Source organism: Pelobates fuscus, chromosome 4, assembly GCF_036172605.1.
Source record: "Pelobates fuscus isolate aPelFus1 chromosome 4, aPelFus1.pri, whole genome shotgun sequence".
Lineage (NCBI taxonomy): Eukaryota > Metazoa > Chordata > Amphibia > Anura > Pelobatidae > Pelobates > Pelobates fuscus.
In genome coordinates this window covers 269,412,172-269,436,718 of record NC_086320.1, presented here as the reverse complement: position 1 = coordinate 269,436,718, position 24,547 = coordinate 269,412,172, and the positions used below count along the sequence as shown (strand labels likewise).

The window sequence follows — 24,547 nt, the reverse complement described above, 5'->3', positions numbered from 1 at the left end:
ATCACTACCCCCACCACCCTCACCATTACCCCCACCACCCTCAGCCTCACCATCCCCATAACCCCCACCACCCTCAGCCTTACCCCCCACCACCCTCACCATCACCCCCCACCACCCTCACCATCAACCTCCGTCACCACCCTTAGCCTCACCCCACTCACCATCACCTCCTCCTTCTCACATTACCCCCCTCTCACTCTCACATTAGCCCCCCCACTCTCACATTAGCCCCCTCTACTCTCACATTACCCCCCTCTACTCTCACATTACCCCCCTCTCACTCTCACATTACCCCCCTCTCACTCTCACATTACCCCCCTCTCACTCTCACATTACCCCCCTCTACTCTCACATTACCCCCCTCTCACTCTCACATTACCCCCCTCTCAGTCTCACATTACCCCCTCTCACTCTCACATTACCCCCCCACTCTCACATTACCCCCCTCTCACTCTCACATTACCCCCCTCTCACTCTCACATTACCCCCCTCTCACTCTCACATTACCCCCCTCTCACTCTCACATTACCCCCTCTCACTCTCACATTACCCCCCCACTCTCACATTACCTCCCCACTCTCACATTACCCCCCACTCTCACATTACCCCCCCACTCTCACATTACCCCCTCTCACTCTCACATTACCCACTCTCACATTACCCCCCTCACTCTCACATTACTATCACCCCCCGCTCCCTCTCACATTACCATCACCCCCCGCTCCCTCTCACATTACCATCACCCCCGTTCCCTCTCACATTACCATCACCCCCCGCTCCCTCTCACATTACCATCACCCCCCGCTCCCTCTCACATTACCATCACCCCCCGCTCCCTCTCACATTACCATCACCCTCCGCTCCCTCTCACATTACCATCACCCCCGCTCCCTCTCACATTACCATCACCCCCCGCTCCCTCTCACATTACCATCACACCCCGCTCCCTCTCACATTACCATCACACCCCGCTCCCTCTCACATTACCATCACACCCCGCTCCCTCTCACATTACCATCACCCCCCGCTCCCTCTCACCATCAACCCCCCCGCTCCCTCTCACCATCAACCCCCCCGCTCCCTCTCACCATCAACCCCCCCGCTCCCTTTCACCTTTACCCCCCGCTCCCTCTCACCATCACACCCTCTGCTCCCTCTCACCATCTGCTACCCCATACACATAGGGTCTCAGACAAAAACACAAACATGCTCACAGAGACATACATTCACACACACAAGGATACTCTCTGTCAGACACACTCTCAGGCACATACACAGGTAGACAGTGCATCAATGTGTATATGTGACACTTTTTTGTTAGTGGGGCCTCATGTTTGCGTTTTGCCTAAGGCCTCATAAAGTCTAGAGCCGCCTCTGATAAGATCGATATCTGTTTAGTGCAAGAGACTCACTGGAGACAAAATGAGAAACCAACGTGGGGGGGGGGAAGAAGTTCCCAATTATTATACACGCCTCTATGAAGGAAAAAAAAAAAAGAGGAGTTGCTCTGATAATTTCAGAAAGGGTAAAGTGGGAGACATTATATCAGGAATTAGATAAAGAAGGAAGATTTATGATATTAGTAGGTCTGATAAATGAAGTGAAATATACTATAGTTAATATATATTTACCCAATATAGCCCCAGTCTCCCAATTAAATAAAATATTAAATAAGGTAGACCAAATTAAAACAGGATTATATATAGTTGCAGGAGATTTTAATTGCATATTAGACCCATTAAAAGATAAAAAACTGATGAAAGGGAGTGTTATAAACAAAACAATAATAAAAAATGCTAGCTCATTAACTAATACCAAAAATAAATTTGATTTATTCGACGTTTGGCGCCTCCAAAATCCAGAAGTAAGGGATTATACCCATCTATCGAAAGTCCATTATACATACTCAAGAATCGATATGATATGGGGCAATTTACATATGGCGAATAATCTGGCTAAAATAAATATAGCAGAAAATGTATGGTCAGATCACAGTATGTACATATTTGTAATGAAAGATAACTTGACAACTAGAAATAATTCAACGTGGAAAATAAATAATTACCTGCTACACAATAAAAACTGTAAGACTAAGCTGGAGAGATTAATAAACTGTTTTTTTAAGGAGAATGATCCTTCGGATACATCAAATTTAAATACTTGGTGCTCCTAAAGCAGTTGTGAGAGGTCACCTTATAAAACTAAACCATGAAGTTAAAACTAAAGAAAAAAGATTGGGAGATCTATATATTGAACTATATAAGCTTACAGAGGACAATAAAAAAGATCCTTCAATAGAGAAAGGTAGAAGATTAACAGAAGTTCAAAATAATATTGTACAGTGTTTGAATATTAAAACAATGAATAACATTAAAAAACTAAAATTGAGATTTTATTGTAGAGGGAACAAAACAGATAAGATGTTAACAAATAAGCTGAGGAAACAACAGGCTAACGCTCAGATACTAAAGATTATATACAATAAAATAACTTATACAAACCCAAGAGATATCGGTAACTGTTTTAGAGAATATTATGGTGCATTATATAATATCCCAGATGAAGCCCCTATAAATAAAATTAAACAATATCTGACTAGTACAAAGCTATCGAAAATAGACCAGACTAAGACAGAGAGTTTAAATAAACAGATTACAGAGGAGGAGGTAAATCGGGCAATAATGAAAACTAAGAAACAGAAAACTCCCGGCCCAGATGGATTCTCTAATCTGTTCTTTCATACATTCAAATCTATCCTAAGTAAACAATTAGCATTAGCATTTAACAATGCGGTGCAAGAGGAAAGTTTCCCTGAAGAGATGACCAGAGCGAATATGCTCCCCATCTTGAAACAGGGAAAAGATCCAACTGTCATGGCTAGCTACCGCCCCATATCCTTAATTAATTTGGATGTAAAAATATTCTCATCCATCCTAGCAGAGCGTCTCAAGAGTATTATTAGAACTCTAATCCATAACGATCAGATTGGTTTTATACCAGAGAGATGGGTGGGCTCTAATTCAAGGAGAATTATAGATATCATAGATAACGCCAATAAGAAACACATCCCCCTTATGACTTTAGCAGTTGACGCAGAAAAAGCTTTTGATAGGCTGAATTGGAAGTTTTTAGAAGCATCTCTAGAAGCATATGGAATAGATGGCTGGTTGTTAAGAGGCATTATGTCTTTATATAAAAACCCTTCAACTAGAATAGTAGGCCCAAATGTCTGCTCAGACTGGGTACATATAAGTAATGGGGTGAGACAAGGTTGCCCGCTTTCACCTTTGTTATATATCCTTTCAATAGAATCTTTAGCGGAGAATATTCGGAACAACGAAGATATAAAAGGATATAAAATAAGAGATAAAGAATTTAAAATCAGCCTGTATGCGGATGATATTCTGCTATCAATTACTGATCCAACTAGTTCTTTAAACTATTTGATGGAGGAAGTCAGAAAGTACAGCCAGCTAGCCAACTATAAGTTAAATAATGAAAAAACAGTTGTGATGGGTATTGAATTAGATAAGAAATCAAGGGAAGAAATTAGTAAAAAATACGCATTCACATGGGTATCCCAGAAATTCGATTGTTTAGGTATAGTTATCACTAAGAACATAGAGAGAATGATGGAAGAAAACTTTTTAAAATTATTAAAAAGTACAAATCTATTACTTAAAGATTGGAGAAATATGCAGATTACCTGGTGGGGCCGTATTAATGTTATTAATTCTTATATTATTCCTAAGTGGAATTATGTATTGCAAATGATTCCTCTTAAGATCCCAGAAAGTTGGTTGACGTTACTACAAAACAACTTAGAAAATTTCATCAATAAAGGCAAGAAAAATAGAATTAATAGAAATATTCTCTCACTGAAAACCGAGGAAGGGGGACTAAATTTCCCCAATATAAGAGTTATGTATTGGGCAAATGTGATCACCCATATGTATAGATCCCAACTAGTGGGTGCCAAAGAGGAAAGCTGGTTCAATATCGAAATGGAAGATCTGGGACTAAAAAACCCTGAGGGTTTGATATGGAACACGAAAAGGGTAGATAAAATGGGGATTGATATTAAAAATAACACGATCTGGGCCCAAATGTTGCCTGTATGGGAGGAAATCAAAAAGAAATTAGATTTGAAGGGTACAATAATGGAATCGGCAAACCTGAGGATTATAGAAGCCAATATGACAGATTTGTCCTTAGAGACCTGGAGAGTACAAGGAATAAATAAAGTGTCACAGATACTATCTCCAGACAAAATAATGTCTTTTGACTCTATTATACAAAAATATCACCTCCCCCAAAGAGAGAGCTTTAACTATTTGAGGCTTAAATACTTTTTGCAGAAACATCTTAGTAGAAAGCTTGGAAAATCGTCCACTATGCTGAAATTAATATTCTCAAATCAGGTCATACCTAAAGTATTGGCTAAAGCGATAGAGGTAATTAGAAATATCAAAGTAGTATCGAGCTTTCCCCAGAAGAATAAATGGGAAAAAGATTTAAATTGTATTCTAGAATTTCAAGAGTGGTGTAAAGCTATAAATAATACTCGTAGCCAGGTCCAATGTTTAAATCTACTGGAGACCTACTACAAGGTGATTTATAGATGGTACTTAGTTCCGAGTAAATTATCTCAGATATATCCAGGAGTTACCTCAAGATGTTGGCGATGTGATAAAGAGGTTGGATCATTTCTCCACATCTGGTGGAGCTGCCCAAATATTCAGTTTTCAATAGTGAGATTGATAAGCTTTATTAAAGGCATAACTGGAATAGAACTAGAAACGAAACCAGAGGTAGTGCTGTTACATATGCATTGGCCGAATATGTCCTATTCGGTAAGGAGTTTTATAATTCATTGTTGTATCGCATTTAAAATTGTATTAGCACGGAATTGGAGATCTAATTCAAACCTGCCTTGGGATGCTATTAAAACTCAAATCAATCTTCAGGCGAGGATGGAAAGAGATTTAAGCATACCATATCTGAATTCCCCAAAAAGATTTGACCTATGGCAATGCTGGGTTAATGAATTGGAAACTACTTGCTGAATTAAGGGGAGTACAGAGATTTGCTATTATCTAAGTAGTTATAGGCCCGAGCTTAGACAGCCCTCCCCCCCCCCCCCCCCCCCCCACTTGGCTTGCCCCCGCAGATAACGATGTATTATGTACTGTGTCTGTTTACGGAGAAATAAGATTGTTTTGCATTTTACGGATTATATTATTATGTAATACAGACTATGTCCTGTTTGTTGGTTTTTGTATTTATGTCAAAAAAAGAATAAAAGAATTTATACTAAAAAAAAAAAAAAAAAAAAAAAAGAACACTGCGGTGGAAATTGCTACAAAGTATCAATTATGCTTAACAAGCTCCAGGTTGGTCTCCAGTTCATGCCGCTGTTCGGTTTCCAAACCAGTTGTCTAGCCATCACTATTTTACCCTTGTAAAAGTCACTCTTTTTGCTTGCCCATTTTTCCTGCTTCCAACACATGAAATTATGTTCACTTGTTGCTTAATATATTGCAGCAAGTGAACATAATCTTAATATGTGCATCTGTGTTCAGACAGTGTTTGCAAACTGACTGTTAGTCTCTCTTTTATTGAGCTCCAGGTTGGTCTCTGGTTAATGCCGCTGTTTGGTTTCCAAACCATATAGTCCAAATACATGAACAGAGACTTTTACATCACATTTTACAGGGTCCATAGTCTGTGGGCAGGAGGCTAGCAAGCAGGCTCCTCCAGGAACTCGTGGCAAACTCACTTGGAAAGGTGAGTTTGTCACAGGCACTAGTAACAACTACATACTGGAAAAACTCCACAAGACTTGCCGTTTTGGAGATGCTCTGACCCAGTTGTCTAGCCATCACTATTTCACCCTTGTAAAAGTCACACTTTTTGCTCGCCCATTTTTCCTGCTTCCAACACATGAAATTATGTTCACTTGCTGCCTAATATATTGCAGCCTTTGACAGATGCCATTGTAATGATATAATCATGTTATTCACGATTATTATCCAGTCAGTGGTTTTAATGTTGTGGCTGATCAGTGTATAAAGCAGCAAAATGGTGTTAAAAACTGTATTCTGTATTCCATTTTCAACCTTCTCTGCAGTTTATTCTATTGCTTGTATACATGTTGAAAGCCGTGATGTGGTTACTAGTGGTACCCTAACACATAGATGCATTGTTTTAGCGTATAAAGTTTTTCCCTTTAGTATATATTGATGTAAGCTAAAGATGGAGATGGGCACAACTTAGTCCCTTTTGAGCCTGGATCTTATACTGTGAGACTACTGTTCCAGGAAAACATCCATTGCAGGAGACCAGTTACAGCTAGTGAAGTTTAAAGATGGTGGGGCGGTGCCGTCCCCTGACTAAAATGCCACCAAAGGCACCCAGGGAACTTCATCTTAATATGTGCATCTGTGTTCAGACAGTGTTTGCAAACTGACCGTTAGTCTTTCTTTTATTGAGTGGTATGTGCTTCAAATATAAGAAGACATATAGAAAGGGAAAAAAATGGTCATATAATATAATATCTCAAGACACCATAGATTATACATATATAAACATATGGTCATTGAGGTAGACTATTAACCACTTGTTTCATTTTTATTTTTGTCGAGGGCAAGTTATGCAACAGTTAACCAAATCACATCTGTGATATGCGCCTAAGGTCAAGATAATTCCTATTAAATAAATTTAAGGCTATTAAATCAGATCTCTCTCGCTGATAGAGTGTATATATCGGCCATAAGATATAGGCTGTGTAATGTGCTAATGTCTGCTAAAATATGGCACCTCCTTTAGGTGTTTAACCCATATCCAAGCGGTCGAGGAGGGGGGGAATGTTTGGTAGTGGCGAGAGATTTGTGTTGTTTAAGTGATATCACATAGTAGCTCAGACATCTCGAGACCACCCTGTGGTGGTTCAGTGGATAGCATAAAAATAAACCATAATGAAATACAAAAGCAAATCATACTTCCTTCAAAAATGTAAACTATGAACACTTATGTCACTGAGTCCTATCCCCCTCCAGGGACAAATGGTACCACATTTAGGATATCCCAGGTATAGCTCGGTGCAGGTCTCGATGTTGATGGAGACAAGTCTTCCAGGTTTAGGGCTGAGAGCAAGGCAAGAGTCTCCTTGGGATATGAAGCATTAAAAGTATTTCCTTCATGGTGGACTACCTGCATCTGCGGGGTAGACCATCAGTTTGTAATGCCCGCTTCCAGTAGTTTTTCATGATGGGTTGCATGGGTTTCCTCCACAACAGCGTAGATCGTTGTAAATTCTATAAGAACACAATGCAGTGAAATTCCAACTCAAGATGCGCTTTTTCCTGAAAAGCTTTCTTTAGTTTTTTTTTTGTCCACATATGAAACATCTTAGTATATTGTCCACCCTCGCACCTAAGCCCCGCCTCCCAAATACAAGCCACACCTCCTGCAAGTAAGCTCTGCCCCCACAGGCAAGATGCTGGGGTAGGGTTATGGAAATGCCGAAGTCTCGAATTCCCGAAGTGCCGAAGTCCCGAATTTCGGAAGTGCCGAACTGAACTGAAGTGACAAATTGCCGAAGTCCCGAATTGCCAAAGTCCCGAATTTCAGAAGTGCCGAACCAAATTTTTTGCCCATGCACATCCCTAATATTTAAAAGAAGGAAAACTACCACAACAAGAGGACATATTCTTAAATTAGAGGGGCAAAGGTTTAAAAATAATATCAGGAAGTATTACTTTGCTGAGTGTAGTGGATGCATGGAATAGCATTCCAGCTGAAATGGTAGAAGTTAACACAGTGAGGGGGTTTAAGCATGTGTGGGATAAGCAGAAGGCTATCCTAGATATAAGAGCCTAATGCAAGTATTAAGAAAAATTGGCAGAGTAGATGGGCTTAATGGTTCTTATCTGCTGTCACATTCTATGTTTCTGTCTCCCTTGCATCTCCAGGAGCAGAATTTGGTGTCTTCTGTGTTCTGCCGCCCATCTCCGACAAAACTAAATCTCTCCTGCAAAATGGTGGGAATTCACTCCAGCCTGCTGGATCCTCAATGAGGTCCACAGGTGTTCCGGTCTGAGGCTTCTTCATGGCCTGTGCAGCAATTTGGTATGCGAGGTAAAGAAAAAAAGCATCTGTGTGTTCTTCAGGCTTCCCCGCAGCTAAATTCAGCACACTGAATAATGGATGGTGGGAGAATTGCCTGGATTCAGCCCAATTAAGGCACTAAAGCTGGAGCAATAAAATATGGCATCTAAGCCGCATGGATGCAAGGCTCAGCCCCCCCAACAGTCAGTGGCAGATCCAGAGCCTGATCTCCGGAGGGGCACTTGTAGATTATTTAAAGAAATAATCCAGACACAATAACCACTACAGCTCAGTGTAGCGGTTATGGTGTCAATAGTGCCGGGACCCACTCCCAGAGTTAGTAGTCAAACCGTTTAAGAAAAGTTTGACAACTTACCTGAGGTCTGCTGGGAAATGGGGCTTTAGTAGGGCATAGCAGTAGTGGTGTGTGTGAGTGGTGCAATGTGTAAGGGGTGCAGTGTGTGAGTGAGGGGGACAGTGTGTGAGCAGTGTGTGTGTGTGTGTGTGTGAAGGTTGCAGTGTGTGAGTGAGGGCAGCAGTATATGTCAGGGGTGCAGTGTGTATGTGTTAGGGGGCAGTGTATGTGTGGGTAAGTATTCGTGTGTCACATTTGCAGTGTGTGTGTGTGTGAGGATTGCAGTGTATGTGTTAGGGTGTGGCAATGTGTGTGTATGGAGGGGCAGTGTATGTGTAGGGCAATGTGTGTATGGGGGCAGTGTGTGTATGGGGCAGTGTGTGTGTGTGTGTATGGGGGTACTGTGTGTATGGGGGCAGTGTGTATGGGGGCAGTGTGTGTGTATGAGGGCAGTGTGTGTGTATGGGGGCAGTGTGTGTGTATGGGGGCAGTGTGCGTGTATGGGGGGAGTGTGTGTATGGGGGGCAGTATGTGTATGGGGGGCAGTGTGTGTGTTTGTGGGCAGTGTGTGTGTATGGGCACAGTGTGTGTGTGTATGGTGGCAGTGTATGTGTATGGGGCAGTGTATGTGTATGTGGGGCAGTGTGTGTGTGTTTAGGGGCAATGTGTGTATGGGGGGCAGTGTATGTGTGTGTGGGCGGAAAGGTGGGGCAATGTGTGTTCTTATGGCACACCCTTCTTATGGCACACATTGCCCCCCCCCCCACACACACACACATAAACTGCCCCCATACATACATATTAACTAAATAAAAAAAAACATATTATATTAAAATATTAAAAGCCCCCCCCCCTACCCTTCTTATATGTATTTTTTTTATTTAAATGTAATTAAAACAAATATTCTTACCTTTATTGAGGAGATGGGGGGACATTTCTCCATCCCTGGTGGTCCGGTGGGGAATCCCTTGTGGTTCCAGTGGTTAGAGTGAACTCTAGCCTGTAGCTCCAGGGCTAGAGTTCACTCTTGCGAGATTAGGAGCGTTGCCGTGAAGGACCCGGAGGAGCTGCAGGCTGAACTCCCGGGTCCTCCCTCCCTCCCCTGCCAGCTGCCAGCACGGTGCCTGATCTACCCTCCGGTCCTTGAAGGCACATTGCAGGGCTGGCGCTTAGACAGTGCCGGACCTGCATTAGCCGGCAGGGGAGAAGGAGACCCTCGGTTTTCTCAGGGGGGAGGGGGAAGGTGGGGGGGGGGTGAAAGGTGGGGGGGGCAATTGCCCCATTGCCCCCCCTGGAATCGCCACTGCCAACAGTTAGTCTCTGTGGTCTACGGTCTACTGTTTAGGGAGTAAAAGAAGTGAAGCAGGGAAGATAATGTAGACTGTCGATTTCCAAACACTGTCTGACCAAAGGTACATGTATATGGCTGAAGGATCCTGTCGTATTCTAAAGGTAGGGAGGAGTTCTTCTGATTTGTTTACACTTACCTTATTTTTTTAATGTATTTCATTTCAATACTTGATAAAGGGATTATTATAATAGAAATATTTTTTGAGGTGACAGTTGTCCTTAAACAAGACACTTTTCTCATTATAAAACAAAACAAGAATGAAAAGAGTAGTAACTGTAAGAATAAGATTACAGGTTTAATCAAGCAGCATATCATATTTTGGGACATACTTTGCAATAGTAACAGCAAATAAACATATACCTGTCCAAAGTTCCATGGTCTTGCCGAGATCCTGCTAGCAGACCCTACATAGATATAACCCGTGTCTTTCAGTACGTACTCTTTCCTTTCATCTTCATTAGGCATATATACTTCGTCATCTAGAAAAGAAGGAACATGCAGCACAAAGCACATGTGATTGATCTTATACTGAACAGGTGATCTTCTATTTCCCACTGTTGACAAAAATGTTCCTTATAGAACATTTTCTATAAGAGAGAATGGAAAATGGCCTACAATTCTGGTAACAGTTGTCATCAAATTAATGGGATATTATATCCATTTCATATCTCTAAATTGGTTATAGTGGCTGCCATTTTCAAGCATTTTAACACTAAATGGGGTCTCTGGCTGCAAACAGCCAAGCACTCACTATAGGTATGGGAAAGGCAGAGATTGCACTTTTCCTTCTAACCACACCAATTCCTACTAGCAATGGCTAAAAACGCTCGGCTGACACTCTCAGCCAATCACGGTTGCTCAGGCTTATGCTTCATCATTAGCTGTAGCAGCACAGAGGGGAATATTTCTTAACACTGAAAGGTAGGATGGTGCCAAAAGACTCCAGACATCATAACCACTTCATGAAGATGAAGCAGTTACAATGCCTCAAAAGCAGAGGTGTAACTAGAAACCACGGGGCCCGGTACAAAAATTGCCCTGAGGTGCCCCCCATAGTCTATCCCCCACCCCATATATCCCCACCCCACATACATCTACCACCACCACCCTATACGCTCCCCACATCCTCGCACCCCACACATGCAGACAAACAGACACACACACACATGTAGATACACACAAACACATATACATACAGACACACATACACACAAACACACACATACAACACACACACATATACACAGAGTCCATACATACAGACACACACACAGAGACACATACATACACACACATGTAGACACAGACATACAAACACACACACACACACACACACACACACACATACATACAGAGACACATACATACAGAGACACATATACACACAGAGGCACATACATACAGACACACACACTCACAGATATACAGACACACACACACAGATATACTGATACAGACATTCTCTATCACACACACACAAACTGTGAAAAAAATGTAGTGACTTACCTGGGGTCCAGTGGCTGCCTCATGATAATGGGAGTCAGAGCTCCCACTCTGACTCCCTACTCTCCTCCTGTGCGGCACTCTGTTGGCTGGGAAGAAGTGACGGCTTCCTCCCAGCTCTGAAATCATCACTGGGGCCGGTCAAGAGAATAGGCCACCCTATAGGCTCCTTAAATGTGGCCCCGGCGTTTTTTCAGCGCGGTCGGGCCGCAACAAAATGCTGGCGGGCATCCCCTGTCCCAGGGGTCGAAAGGGGGGCTGGGATCCCTGGAATGACAGGCCAGTCACAGCTGCGACCCCTGCGACCGTGGTAGTTCTGCCAGTCCTCATAGGCTTTTACTTACTAAATCTTATAGTGTGGCTGCATATGAATAGCTGTACTGAACTCTTGCAGAACTTAACAAATGAATAAATTTTAAATCCGTGCTCACTGCTCTAATCTTTTAATATAAAATGGATTTGGTATTAATCCCAACCCTGCCTTTTATTAAAGGTACTGCCATGAGGGTAGGCTTAAAATAATAACTATTTATACAGTTCTATCAATGTGTCATAATTGTATCAGTTATATGTGTGTCTGTGTTTTGAACTAATTAATTTGTGCGGTCTCTGAGGCTAATAAATAACAAAAGTATATATTTTTCGAGAGTGCATTTGTTACATGTGAAAGTGTGTCAATGTATCATGAGTAAGTAATAATGTGATACCTCTATACAGAAAATAGACCTGTTATCTGTAGGGATAAGAGGTTTTTAAAACACTGGTTTTGTTCAGAGTACCCCTTGCTATATGGGTTTACCCCCCCTCCCCCCCAAAAAAACAAAAAAAGAACAGCTAAAATGTATCCCTGTGCCAGTGCCGAAGCCTAGTCTTCCCTGCAGCCCAATCCTCCACAACTTTTGTCACTAGTTCTGGGCTGGCTTATGTTGCTACACCAGCTGGAACAGAGGTGTTAATCAGCAGTAAAATGCTGCACATACAGACTCCAGGTATCATGACCAAAATACTGACGTGGTCATCATGGTGCTTGCAATAACTTTAAGAAAATATTGAATACATGATTCCTATGCTGATACAAGGTATCTAAATCTGGTGCCTCTAATGAAAGCATGTCAGTCATGGATTGAATGGGTAGTGCCTGTTGAAGATAGTCTTTCTGTGTTTGTGTTACATCTCTGCTGTCCACTTGCCTCATATTTGCATTTGTGGTGTGAAGATATAGGGCATTGGTTCCCAAAGCAGTCCTTAAGACCTAGCACCTATCCAGCTTTTGTCAGTATCTCCATTGGAATAGAAAAGTGAAATGCTTAAATTGTGGACTGTTGCTGGACTGAGGACTAGCTTGGGAACCACTGGTGCAGGGTACGTAACTGTACACGGTAATGTTTTTTGTCTCTGTGATTAGTTTAGTTTATCTAATACATCCATTCCTGAGATATTCTCCTCTTGGACAAAATGCTATGTGCTGGGATTATAGGTCCTAGTTTCCTGCAGGTTGGTCCAACAGTGCCAAGCCCTTCCAAATATAATATGTAGGCTACACAAATATAGAACATTATTAACAACTTCAAAGGTTTTCATACAGACTCTATTCTGCCTGAACAATTAAAGGGTTTGTTGTACTGCATTACCAAGACTCTAACCTCTAACCAGTTTTCCAGACAAATTTGAATTGTGAGTGTTCCACGAAACTTAAGACCTGCACAGGATTGATACATAGTAACATGCATGACACTATTCATGACAAAAACAGATTACCTTCACACCAAGGATTGCACAGGATATATATGGGACTGTCCTCTGGCATATAAACAATTCCTTTTCCTGTTATTACACTCAAGGCGTATTTTCCAACAATGGCATTGGCAGGGCTGTTGACAGTAACCAAGTACTATAAAAAATAAATAGTTATTATTTTTCCGTTTAATTAAAATATTCCTTATAGAGAGAATGGTCATTTAAATTGAGTGATTGCACTAGGCAGCAGTGCCCCCTCTCTCCTCTTTTGTTTATTTTGTCATTAGAACCAATTTCGCAACAGATTAACCCCTTAAGGACAGATGACGGATATATTCCGTCATGATTCCCTTTTATTCCAGAAGTTGTGTCCTTAAGGGGTTAAGGAACATTAAAATGTTCAGGAAATTCAGGTGGGTTATGACATGTATAAAATATCAGCTTATGCTGATGACATTCTTCTTCCAACTAAGAACCATCTGACAACCTTACCTTCCCTATTCGGATTGTTGGATGAACATGGTATACAAGCAGGGTATAGAATTAATTATGATAAATCAAGTGCCCTTCCTCTGAATCTGTCAGCCACTGAGCTATATATTATTAGGTATGCATTTGGTCTCCGCATACAACGGACGAGTTTGATATATATGGGAATCTATCTTACTTCTGAACCTGCCTCACTCTTTCGTGCTAATGTTACCCCGTTGTTAGATATGCTTAACCTTAATGTGGCTACTTTGGCAAGGAAATCCATCTCCTGGTTGGGCATGATACATTTTGTTAAAATGAATAAAATGAATGTGCTGCCCCAGCTCCTCCTTTTGTTCCAAGCTCTTCCTGTTATAGTTTAAAAAAACTACAGAAAACTGTTGTACAGGCCAAAGAGGGGGTAGGGGGGGGGGGGGGGTGCTGGGGCTACCGAGTCTCATTATGATGGCATTCATCTCCTGGGTTGTAAAGATGGGTGGATTTGGAGTCCTCTTTGAAAGGACTAGATCTCCCACAGGTTTTTTTTTTATCTAGTTGGCTAAATCGCAGAGGGCTATGTTGAGAACGTAATGTTCTGCCATATTAAATTTTCTCTCCCTCTGGGATAGGCTCAGTGCCAAGTTTGTCTCCTACATCCTCCCCGATGGCTCCCTACCTCTGTAATAGGGATTTCTCCCCAGAAATGTGTACTAGGGATTTTAAAAATATTACGGTTACTTATGGCGAGGGGAGGAGTTAGGAGATTTTAAGGAGTTATATAAAAAAGTTCATTTTTCTCTGAAGGATTATTTTAGGTTCCTTCAGGTTTGAAACTTTGTGGATAAAAAGGAGGTCAAAAATGCTGCCAAAAGAGCACTATGTTTGAAAAATTATGCAAAAGGGAAACCACTCAAAAATAAGTGATTTCACTTATATATAACCACATATGTTTAAATTCTAGATTATGGGGTGAACTGGCCTAAACAAAATAGTGGGAGGAAGATCTGGGTGGTACATTGTAAAGGGATGAATTGGAGACCATCTGTAAGACTGCAGTCTCTATTTCGGTTTCTGTGTTTTTACAGGAATCTATGCAGAAAATCTTACACAGATGGTGTGACAGAGCTCCTGTACTCCATCCGAGTACTTCCGCCCAATCCACTTCCTAGCCACTTTCAGGAACCCTGGAACACTTCCCCCTCCCCCCCCCCCCAGTCGCTGAAGCTTCACTGGGGTCCTTCTGGAGCTCTTCCACCCGACCAGGCTGCAGCTCTCCTTCCAGGCAGCTATCTTCCCCTCTGCCTTTTCCGCTGCAGCTTTCCTTCCAGTGGATCCCAGGGCTGGAGGGATCCTGCAACCAGCAAACAGGTCTGAAGACTCTGTTGCTGGGATCACTAAAAATCCACACAGGACACATGTTTCAAAAGGAACTAACATGCCAAGCTTTATTTTTATTAGGGACTAGCCTAAATGATTATAACAAAGATTGCAGTGACAAACTTAATAAAATACAAATAAACAAAACATGTCAGAAAATATGCACGGAAATATAATAACATAATAACATATCTACAAAGGGCTAGGGAAGTCAATAACCAACACAAAATATCTCGCCTGCCTGTAGAATTAGCAATATGCAAATCTACCCAAATCTGCAAATTAGCAAGCTTTGCTGTTCAGGTAGTGCAAATAGCTGTTCCTAGATCCTTGCAACCAACAGGTGGTGCTGTACAGGTTCCACAGCCAAATTCACCTAGTTGATTGCAAGCATTAGCAAGACAGGAGAACACACTAACATTTAACCACAAACAACCACATTACACACACACCCTGCACCCACAATGGACATAGGGTGACTTAAACATTGGAATCACTCAGATACCTAATTAAATTGTCCATCTTAAGCTCTTCGTGATGGTGACTACCGTTGCAGATGGTATACCACCCCGGTCCAATTATTCAGAATGGGTAAAACCCCTAGTGATCTGTGTTGCAGGGGATGTGGACTCAAAGGTTTATATATCCAAATGTGGTGGGATTGCCCTAAAGTAAACATGTTTTGGAGTCAGGATAAGGGGATAATGGGTGAGGTATCCCAGAGATTGATAGAATTAAATTCCTGGTCCTTCCTTCTTTTTAAACTGGTAAAGGGTCTGAGCAGACATAAGCAAAAAATGATATAATAAGATTACTTTAGTGGCCAGATGGTCACTTGTGACCAATTGGATTAATTAAGAGGTTCCATTACTTAGGGAGGTCAGGTCCATGATAGGACATAAAAAACTAGCTTATGGCAGTGGTAAGAGGTGGGAAAACTACCTTTCAAATTTTGTGCATGGTAGGAAGAATTGTGTCTCCGAGGGAATGAGTTGTGAGTATAAGCTTCTGACCCGACAGCAGACGGCTACCCTGTCTCCCCTTCCCTTTCCCTCCCTCCCTCCCTCCCTCCTTCCTTTCATTTTTTTATTTTTCTTTTTTGTCAAATGTTTGTTTCAGAGCTCCTCTGCTTTTGGAATCAGGTAATGTCTATTTTTAATTATTATGTGTGAACAAAAAAAAAAATGGCATATATAGAGAAGAGGATATTAGCTATAATCTATTATTGTACTGACAGGTAATCATGTCCTAACGCTTTTATGGCAACCTCATAAAATATCTAAATGTATTTATATTACTTTCTTTATTCAGTTAGTTTATTTTAACTGTATAATATGTGATGTTTATGTATTTTTTTCTTAGGATCTTGTACATTGTAACCAGGGGTCAACTCCTGGGCAAAAAAGTGTGGGAACTTACTCAAGATCCACCTCCCCAAAAAAAACTAATTATAAGCTTGTATGCATATATATATAGCTAAGTGAAGGGGTGACCGTGTGTGGGGGCTGAAAGTGATTGGGGATGGTGATATTGTATATTGAGGGGGTATCAGTGTGTGTATGGGGATGATAGAGTGTGTGTGGGGGTAATAGTGTGTGTGGGGGTGACAGTGTGTGTGCGTGTGTGGGAGGGTGACAGGGTGTGTGGGGAGGTGACAGGGTGTGTGTATGGGGAGAATGACCGGGTGTGTGTTTGGAGAGGTGACAGGATGTGTGAGGGGGCTGTGACAGGGTTTGTGGGTGGGGGGCTGTGACAAGGTGTTGGTAGGAAGGCTGTGAGACGGTAGATGGGCTGTGAGGTGGGTAGGGGGTCTGTAAGTGGGAAGGGGTCTGTAAGTGGGTAGGGGGTTGTAAGGTGGGTAGGGGTTCTGTAAGGTGGGTAGGGGGACTGTGAGGTGGGAAGGGGGGCTGTGACGAGGGAAGGGGGGCTGTGAGGTGGGTAGGGGTTCTGCCAGGTGGGTAGGAGAATTTGAGTTGGTAGGGGGGCTCACTAAGTTACTGACAGACACACACACACAGACACACACACACACACACACATTTCCCTCCAACACTCACAGATTATAATTTTTTTAAATTTAAATCCACCCAGCCTCCCTACCTTTGGGAGAGCTGGTGGATTTTTTACCTGGGATCCAGTGGGGCTGCTGGCCTGGCTGTGCAGGCAGGAAGGCCGGGCTGTCCTGCAGGAATGTGTTCCTGCAGGATGCGAGCCCTGATTTTAACCCGATTTTTCACATGTCCTTAAAATAAAGATTTTTTTTTAAAGTACAAATAAGGGATTATTTTTTTATTTGAATTTTTTTTAATTTGTTTTTAAAAAAAAATTATTTATAATTTTTTCAGATTATAATGAGCAGTGTATGGGGTACAGAATAGAAGCAGGGGGATTGGGGTAACAAAATAAGTGTATATCTTCACTGTGTAACTTTGCAATGTCTATTTTGTTTTCTTTCTATATTTTGTACAATCCTTATTTGTATTTTACACATAAATAGTTATTAACTCTTGTGGATAAGCTGTGAGCTGCATATCTCGGTGGTCTATTATGTCCAGTCTCGTCATAAGGTGTCTTGTGTGTCTGTAGGTCTTGATCTGGGGTCAGGGGAAGCTTGGGGGAGTTTCGAATGGTCAGTGCTCTCAGGGAGCTTAAGATAGGGTGTTTGCGTTGGTTATCGCTTTATGAGTGTGTGTGCGGTGGGAGTTTTCCTTTCGGGGGTGTGTGTTCAGGTATCAGTATTTTCAGTAATCTTAATTTTGTCTTTTTGGTGTGTGAGTCTGTGTGAGGTGTGAGTGGTGTCCGCGGTCTAGTTGGGGGTTGACAGGTTGCTGTTGGGTAGGGGAGAAGGTTGTGTTGTTTTGCGATGCAATGTTCGGTTTTGTGTTTTGGCTGTGGGTGGGGGATTGTGCCCGGGGCTGGGGAGCAAGTGTTGTTTGGGAGGTGGGGGAGGGAGAGGAGGGGGTGGAGGGTGGGCCGGTGGTGGGTAGCCAGTTATATGTGGGCGATTTTAGGTGTGAATCAAGTTGTATATGATCCATGGATCCCAGATTTTGTTATGGTTGTGGGTTGTATCGTGAAGTAGGGCTGAGAGTTTATCCATCTCTCTGGTTTCCTCCGCTTTACAGAGTACTGCCCCTATGGTCGGTATGTTTTGAATAATCAGTTTTTATTAAAGTGTGAATAAGATAAAGTTTAGGCTCGCAGGCCCGCAGTAATAACAGAATGCAAGAGTACAATGTAAAAACATTATATATCCAGAAAGAAATTACATTCAGAGACAGAGTCAGTTTCATTTTCAATATCAGTTTACATCAAATCTCATGTTTCAGTTGTAACTGTGTTCTTCAGCAGGTATTGCAATGCTATGTTGCGTTAATACCGTGGTTAACCAAACAAGTCCATCAAGAACTAGATTAATGTGGACATATTAATGTACAGAATTTCCTTGAAGTTGCGCGTCTACTAACGATTAGTATCGTCAATTCTTGTCGATAAGTGTGAAAGTGTCACATATTGTGTTGAGATGTGGTATGACCCAGAGGGGGTCTGTTTATAGGTGGTGGTAGTGTGTTGGCATGGCACAGAACAACTATTGTAGATGGGAAGAAAATAAAATGGTACAGGTCCATGAAGTCTAATTATAGTGTATTAAATATCCCCTCCAGTTGTATGATCTTCGTCGGTATGTTTTGATTGTCCCATTGTTCAGCTATTGTGCGCCTGGTAGCTAGTGCGATTTTGGCAAGCAGATGGTTCTGTGATCTGATTAGAGCGGAATGAGGTTTAGAGAGCAGCCAGACCCACAGGTGTCAGGGTACCTGTTGTCTCTACCTCAGAGGAGGTGAGACACTTAGACGTTCATCCTCTCAGAGGGGCTGACTCACTCGTTCCTCGCAGTTCTCTCGGCCGTTTACACGCCGGCCGTTTACACGCCGGCCGCGAGGGACCCGCTTCCTTTTATGACGCGGCGCTCAGTAGCCGACATCATGACGACAATCCGTTCCGACCTGTCAATCAAGTCCCGAGCACGAATCAGGACTCGTCGGGGGCGTGATTACCTATCTAGAACCAGGGTATAAAGTAGGGCTTTCTGCATTTGTTCATTGCCCTGTCGTGGTTCTGCTTGTCTAGTCACTCAGTGCTCTTGTTATCTATTTGTCTCTTTGGTTTTGACCCGGCTTGTTTGTTCTACCCTGCTTACCTCTATTACCCTTTGACTCGGCTTGTCTCTCGCTTATCTGCTCTCTCGTTCCCTCGACCTCGGCTTGTCTCTAGACCATTCTTTGCTTACTCCTTACGTTAGTCCGGTCATTCTAAGGTCCGGTATACGTACCTACCTCCTGTTTGTACTTTGCGTGTTGGATCCCTGTCCCGATCCTGACATTACGACAGGGCCAATGGATCCTGCAGGTACAAACACTCAGGTTGGTTCTTCCGACTCTAGATTTGAGGCCATGGATCATAGAATGGATCAGATGGCTCTAGCGCTGCAGGCTTTATTATCTCGTTCTAGTAATCAACCAGAAGAGATGCGTACTACATCCATCTCCCCTGTAAGTTCAGGTCTAGAGGTAGCCACAGTAGGTGCTTCTTCCCGTATTACTCCCCCTGTACGTTATGGTGGCTCTCCGGATAAGTGTCGTGGTTTTTTAAACCAGATAGGTATTCATTTCGAATTACAACCCCGCTCCTACCCTACAGATAGGGCGAAGGTTGGATTCATTATCACACTACTCATTGATAAAGCTCTGAGATGGGCCAATCCATTGTGGGAGAATGATAACCCGTTAGTCTATAATTATAATGCCTTTGTCGCTGCTTTTAGAAGAACTTTTGACCCTCCAGGTAGAAAGGTCAATGCAGCTAGATTACTGTTGCGCCTTAGACAAGATAACCGAACCCTTGTGGATTATGCACTAGAGTTCAGGTCCTTGGCGGCAGAAGTTAAGTGGAATGAACAGGCTTATATAGACGTATTTTTAAACGGATTATCAGATGAAATTCTAGACGAGGTTGCTACAAGAGAGCTTCCTGAAAATTTGGAGGATTTAATTTCTTTTATTTCTCGTATTGATGAACGTTTAAGAGAGAGGCAGAACACTCGAGATAGAACCCGTAGACCTTCCTTTAAACTAGCTCCCTCATTTCAAAGTCCTGAATCCACAACCTCAGCTTTTCCAGAACCTATGCAGATAGACAATACTCGCCTCTCAGAAGAAGAGAGACAGTACAGGAGAAGGGAGGGGTTGTGTATGTATTGTGGAGTAAGAGGGCACCTACGCCTAAATTGTCCTAATCGCCCGGGAAACGCTCGCACCTAAGTTTCAGGCAGGCCTTGGGTGTTTCTATTTTGTCCTCTATACATAATTATAAAGATCACAGGCTTCTGCTGCCTGTTTCTTTAGCTTGGGAGAAGGGAGTACTAAAAACTATGGGGTTGGTAGATTCCGGAGCTGCTGAGAGCTTTATTGACCAAGTTTTTGTTACTAAACACTCTATTCCATCCCAGCTAAGGGATACACCCTTGGCCGTTGAGGCCATAGATGGTAGACCATTATCTGAACCTGTTATTTTTCGTGAGACCATACCTGTTAACTTAACTGTTGGTATCCTACACGAGGAAGGTATATCTCTTATGCTTATTTCGTCTCCTTCTGTTCCTATAGTCCTGGGGTATCCGTGGTTAAAGAAACATAACCCTATTATTGATTGGGAACTAGGGGAGATAGTCTCATGGGGCCAGGGTTGCCAGAGCAGGTGCTTACAGAAAGTCTCACCAGTTTGCGTCGTTAACGCACCGGCTAATTCTACCCAATCTACAGACGTACAAATACCGCCTCTGTACCTGGATTTAAAGGCAGTCTTTGACAAAAAGAATGCTGACACTTTACCTTCACACAGGCCTTTTGACTGCAAGATCGGACTCCTGCCTGGGACCATGCCTCCGAGGGGTACGGTATACCCTTTATCCACTAAGGAGAACTTAGTCTTAGAGGAGTATATTCGTGAGAACCTAGACAAAGGATTCATTAGGAGATCCTCCTCTCCTGCCGGGGCCGTTTTTTTTTTTGTGTGAATAAGAAGGATGGTACGTTAAGGCCTTGCATTGATTATCGAGGCTTGAATAAAATAACTATCAGAAATGCCTACCCGATTCCTTTGATTACTGAGCTCTTTGATCGTCTAAAAGGCTCCAAGATTTTCACCAAGTTAGATCTCAGAGGGGCGTATAACTTGGTGAGAATTCAGCAGGGAGACGAGTGGAAAACAGCGTTCAATACCCGTTATGGGCACTATGAGTACACGGTAATGCCTTTTGGGCTCTGTAATGCACCGGCAGTATTTCAGGACCTGATCAATGAAGTTCTTAGGGAATTTCAACATGATTGCGTTATTGTATATTTGGATGATATACTAATACACTCTAGAGAAATTGAGACCCACCACAGACAAGTCAGAAGGGTATTGCGCAAACTTCTACAACATGGGTTGTACTGCAAATTGGAGAAATGTAGTTTTGACCAATCTCAGATAAACTTTCTTGGTTACGTGATTTCTGGGGACGGGTTTAAAATGGATCCGGATAAACTCCAGTCTATTTTAGATTGGCCATTACCCAGGGGTCTCAAGGCCATTCAGAGGTTTATTGTATTCTCCAATTATTATAGGCGTTTCATTAAAGGATACTCTTCTATTATTGCTCCTATTACCAATATGACCAGACAGGGGGCTGACACTAAGACTTGGTCTACTGAAGCTCTCGTTGCTTTCAAGACACTCAAGGAACTTTTTGCTTCTGCACCGATTTTAGTTCACCCTGATACGACTTTGCCTTTTCTACTCGAGGTAGACGTGTCAGAGACAGGTATAGGCGCTATCTTGTCTCAAAGGTTAGGTGTGGATAAACCGTTACATCCATGTGGTTTTTTTTCCAAGAAATTATCTGGTCCTGAAAGCAGATATGACATTGGTGACAGGGAACTACTAGCGGTTATCATGGCTTTAAAGGAGTGGAGACATTTATTGGAAGGGACCTTGCATCCTGTTACTATTTTGACGGATCACAAGAACTTGTCCTATATTGGGGAGGCCAAGCACTTGTCCGCCAGGCAAGCTCGTTGGTCCTTGTTCCTCACTCATTTCAATTACGTGCTCACTTATAGACCTGGTTCTAAGAACTCTAAAGCCGATGCTTTGTCTCGCCAACATGAACCTTCTACTATATCTGAGGCGGTTTTGTCTTCTATAGTTCCCAAGTGCAATATTATCGCCAACACGAGTCTCAGGATTCATTCTCCGTTGCTTGCCGAGATCATGAAGTTACAGCATCTGGCTCCTAGACAGGGCCCTGGGGCACGGTATTTCGTTCCTCCTGAACTCCAACTGGAACTGTTACAGTGCTTTCACAACAGTAAGGTGGCTGGGCATCCTGGCATTCGCAAGACGTGTGCCTTGATCTCTAAAGATTTCTGGTGGCCTTCACTACGTAAGGATATTAGGGATTTCGTCGGAGCATGTGAGGTCTGTATGAAGACTAAACAACCTCATACGCTTCCATGTGGGTTTTTGCATCCCTTGGAAATTCCCGAGAGACCGTGGTCCTGTCTGGCTAGGGACTTCATTGTCGATTTGCCTGTTTCTAAAAAACAGACTGTTATTCTCACGGTGGTTGACAGGTTTACTAAGATGGCTCATTTCGTGCCCTTACCTAAACTTCCATCTTCTCCCGAATTGGCTGAGATATTCGCGAGAGAGATTTTTCGTTTACATGGGATACCTTCCGAAATTGTTTCTAATAGAGGTTCCCAATTTGTTTCCCGTTTTTGGAAATCCTTCTGTTCTCAACTGGGCATCAAATTGAATTTCTCTTCTGCCTATCATCCCCAGTCTAACGGAGCTGCTGAACGCACCAACCAAACGATTGAACGATTGGGTCGGTCTGATTCCTTGGGCGGAGTTTGCACACAACAATCTCGTTTGTGATTCTACTCGTTCTAGCCCCTTTTTCATGAATTATGGCTTTCATCCTTCCATTCTTCCCTCGGTTTCTCCTTCCCAAGGGGTACCGTCGGTTGATGTTCATGTTGCCAATTTGAGGAAGTTGTGGGATCAAACTCGACAAATTCTCCTGCATAATTCCGCGTTGTTCAAGAAACACGCTGATAAGCGTAGAAGGGCGGCTCCGGTTTTTGTTCCAGGTGATAGGGTATGGCTGAGTACCAGAAACATTCACTTGAAGGATCCTTCTATGAAATTCGCCCCTCGTTACATTGGTCCATACAGGGTTCTGACTCGAATTAACCCAGTTGCGTATCGTCTGGTCCTTCCATCTGCCTTACGCATTCCTAACTCCTTTCATGTTTCCTTGTTGAAGCCTCTAGTATGTAACAAGTTTTCCTCCACTGTATCCTCTCCTCGCGCTGTTCAGGTTGAGGGTCAGGAGGAGTATGAGATCAACTCCATCCTCGATTCTCGAATCTCTCGGGGGAGGTTACAATATCTTGTTGACTGGAAGGGATATGGTCCTGAGGAGAGGACTTGGGTACCTCAGGATGATGTGCATGCTCCTCGCCTCCGCAGGGCTTTTCACTCTCGTTTTCCATCTCGCCCCGGTTCCTTCCGCCCGGTGGGCGTTTCTGAGAGGGGGGGTACTGTCAGGGTACCTGTTGTCTCTACCTCAGAGGAGGTGAGACACTTAGACGTTCATCCTCTCAGAGGGGCTGACTCACTCGTTCCTCGCAGTTCTCTCGGCCGTTTACACGCCGGCCGCGAGGGACCCGCTTCCTTTTATGACGCGGCGCTCAGTAGCCGACATCATGACGACAATCCGTTCCGACCTGTCAATCAAGTCCCGAGCACGAATCAGGACTCATCGGGGGCGTGATTACCTATCTAGAACCAGGGTATAAAGTAGGGCTTTCTGCATTTGTTCATTGCCCTGTCGTGGTTCTGCTTGTCTAGTCACTCAGTGCTCTTGTTATCTATTTGTCTCTTTGGTTTTGACCCGGCTTGTTTGTTCTACCCTGCTTACCTCTATTACCCTTTGACTCGGCTTGTCTCTCGCTTATCTGCTCTCTCGTTCCCTCGACCTCGGCTTGTCTCTAGACCATTCTTTGCTTACTCCTTACGTTAGTCCGGCCATTCTAAGGTCCGGTATACGTACCTACCTCCTGTTTGTACTTTGCGTGTTGGATCCCTGTCCCGATCCTGACAACAGGTCCATGGGGATATCCGTGTGGAGGAGTCGGGACATTAGGTCGCTACAGCCTTCCATAGTTGGGCTATGTGGGGACATTCCCACCATGTGTGGATGTAGGTGCCCCGGGATCCACATCCCTTCCAGCACCTTTCCGTGGTTGAGCATCGTATTTGACATAGTCTTAAGGGTGTCAGGTACCATCGGAGGAGCGTTGTTTTGTAGGCTTGCTCCTTGTGATTGACACATATTGTAAGGGACGCCGTAGTCTCCCATATGTCACCACAGTCTGAGGGGTCTTCAGGGAGGTGTTGGTTTCAGCTATACCTTTCCCATGCCTTTGTGTAGGAGAGTGCATCTGTTGGGCAAGCAGAGTTTAATTGGAGATAGATAGAGGATATTTGTCCTTTTTGGATTGGGTTGTGTACACAGTTCTTTTCAAATTGGG

At 43.1% G+C, this 24,547-nt stretch overlaps 1 protein-coding gene across 2 annotated transcripts in view; it reads right to left on the bottom strand.

The window, feature by feature from the left end:
• TGM4 (transglutaminase 4) overlaps positions 1-24,547 on the bottom strand; it is a 79,079-nt gene that overhangs the window by 39,678 nt on the left and 14,854 nt on the right. For both annotated transcript variants that reach the window (XM_063450646.1, XM_063450647.1), the window contains 2 exons: positions 13,077-13,209; positions 10,176-10,294 (listed from right to left, as the gene is read on the bottom strand). In XM_063450646.1, coding sequence (XP_063306716.1) covers positions 10,176-10,294; positions 13,077-13,209 — 252 coding nt within the window. The remainder of the gene's footprint in view (positions 1-10,175; positions 10,295-13,076; positions 13,210-24,547) is intronic.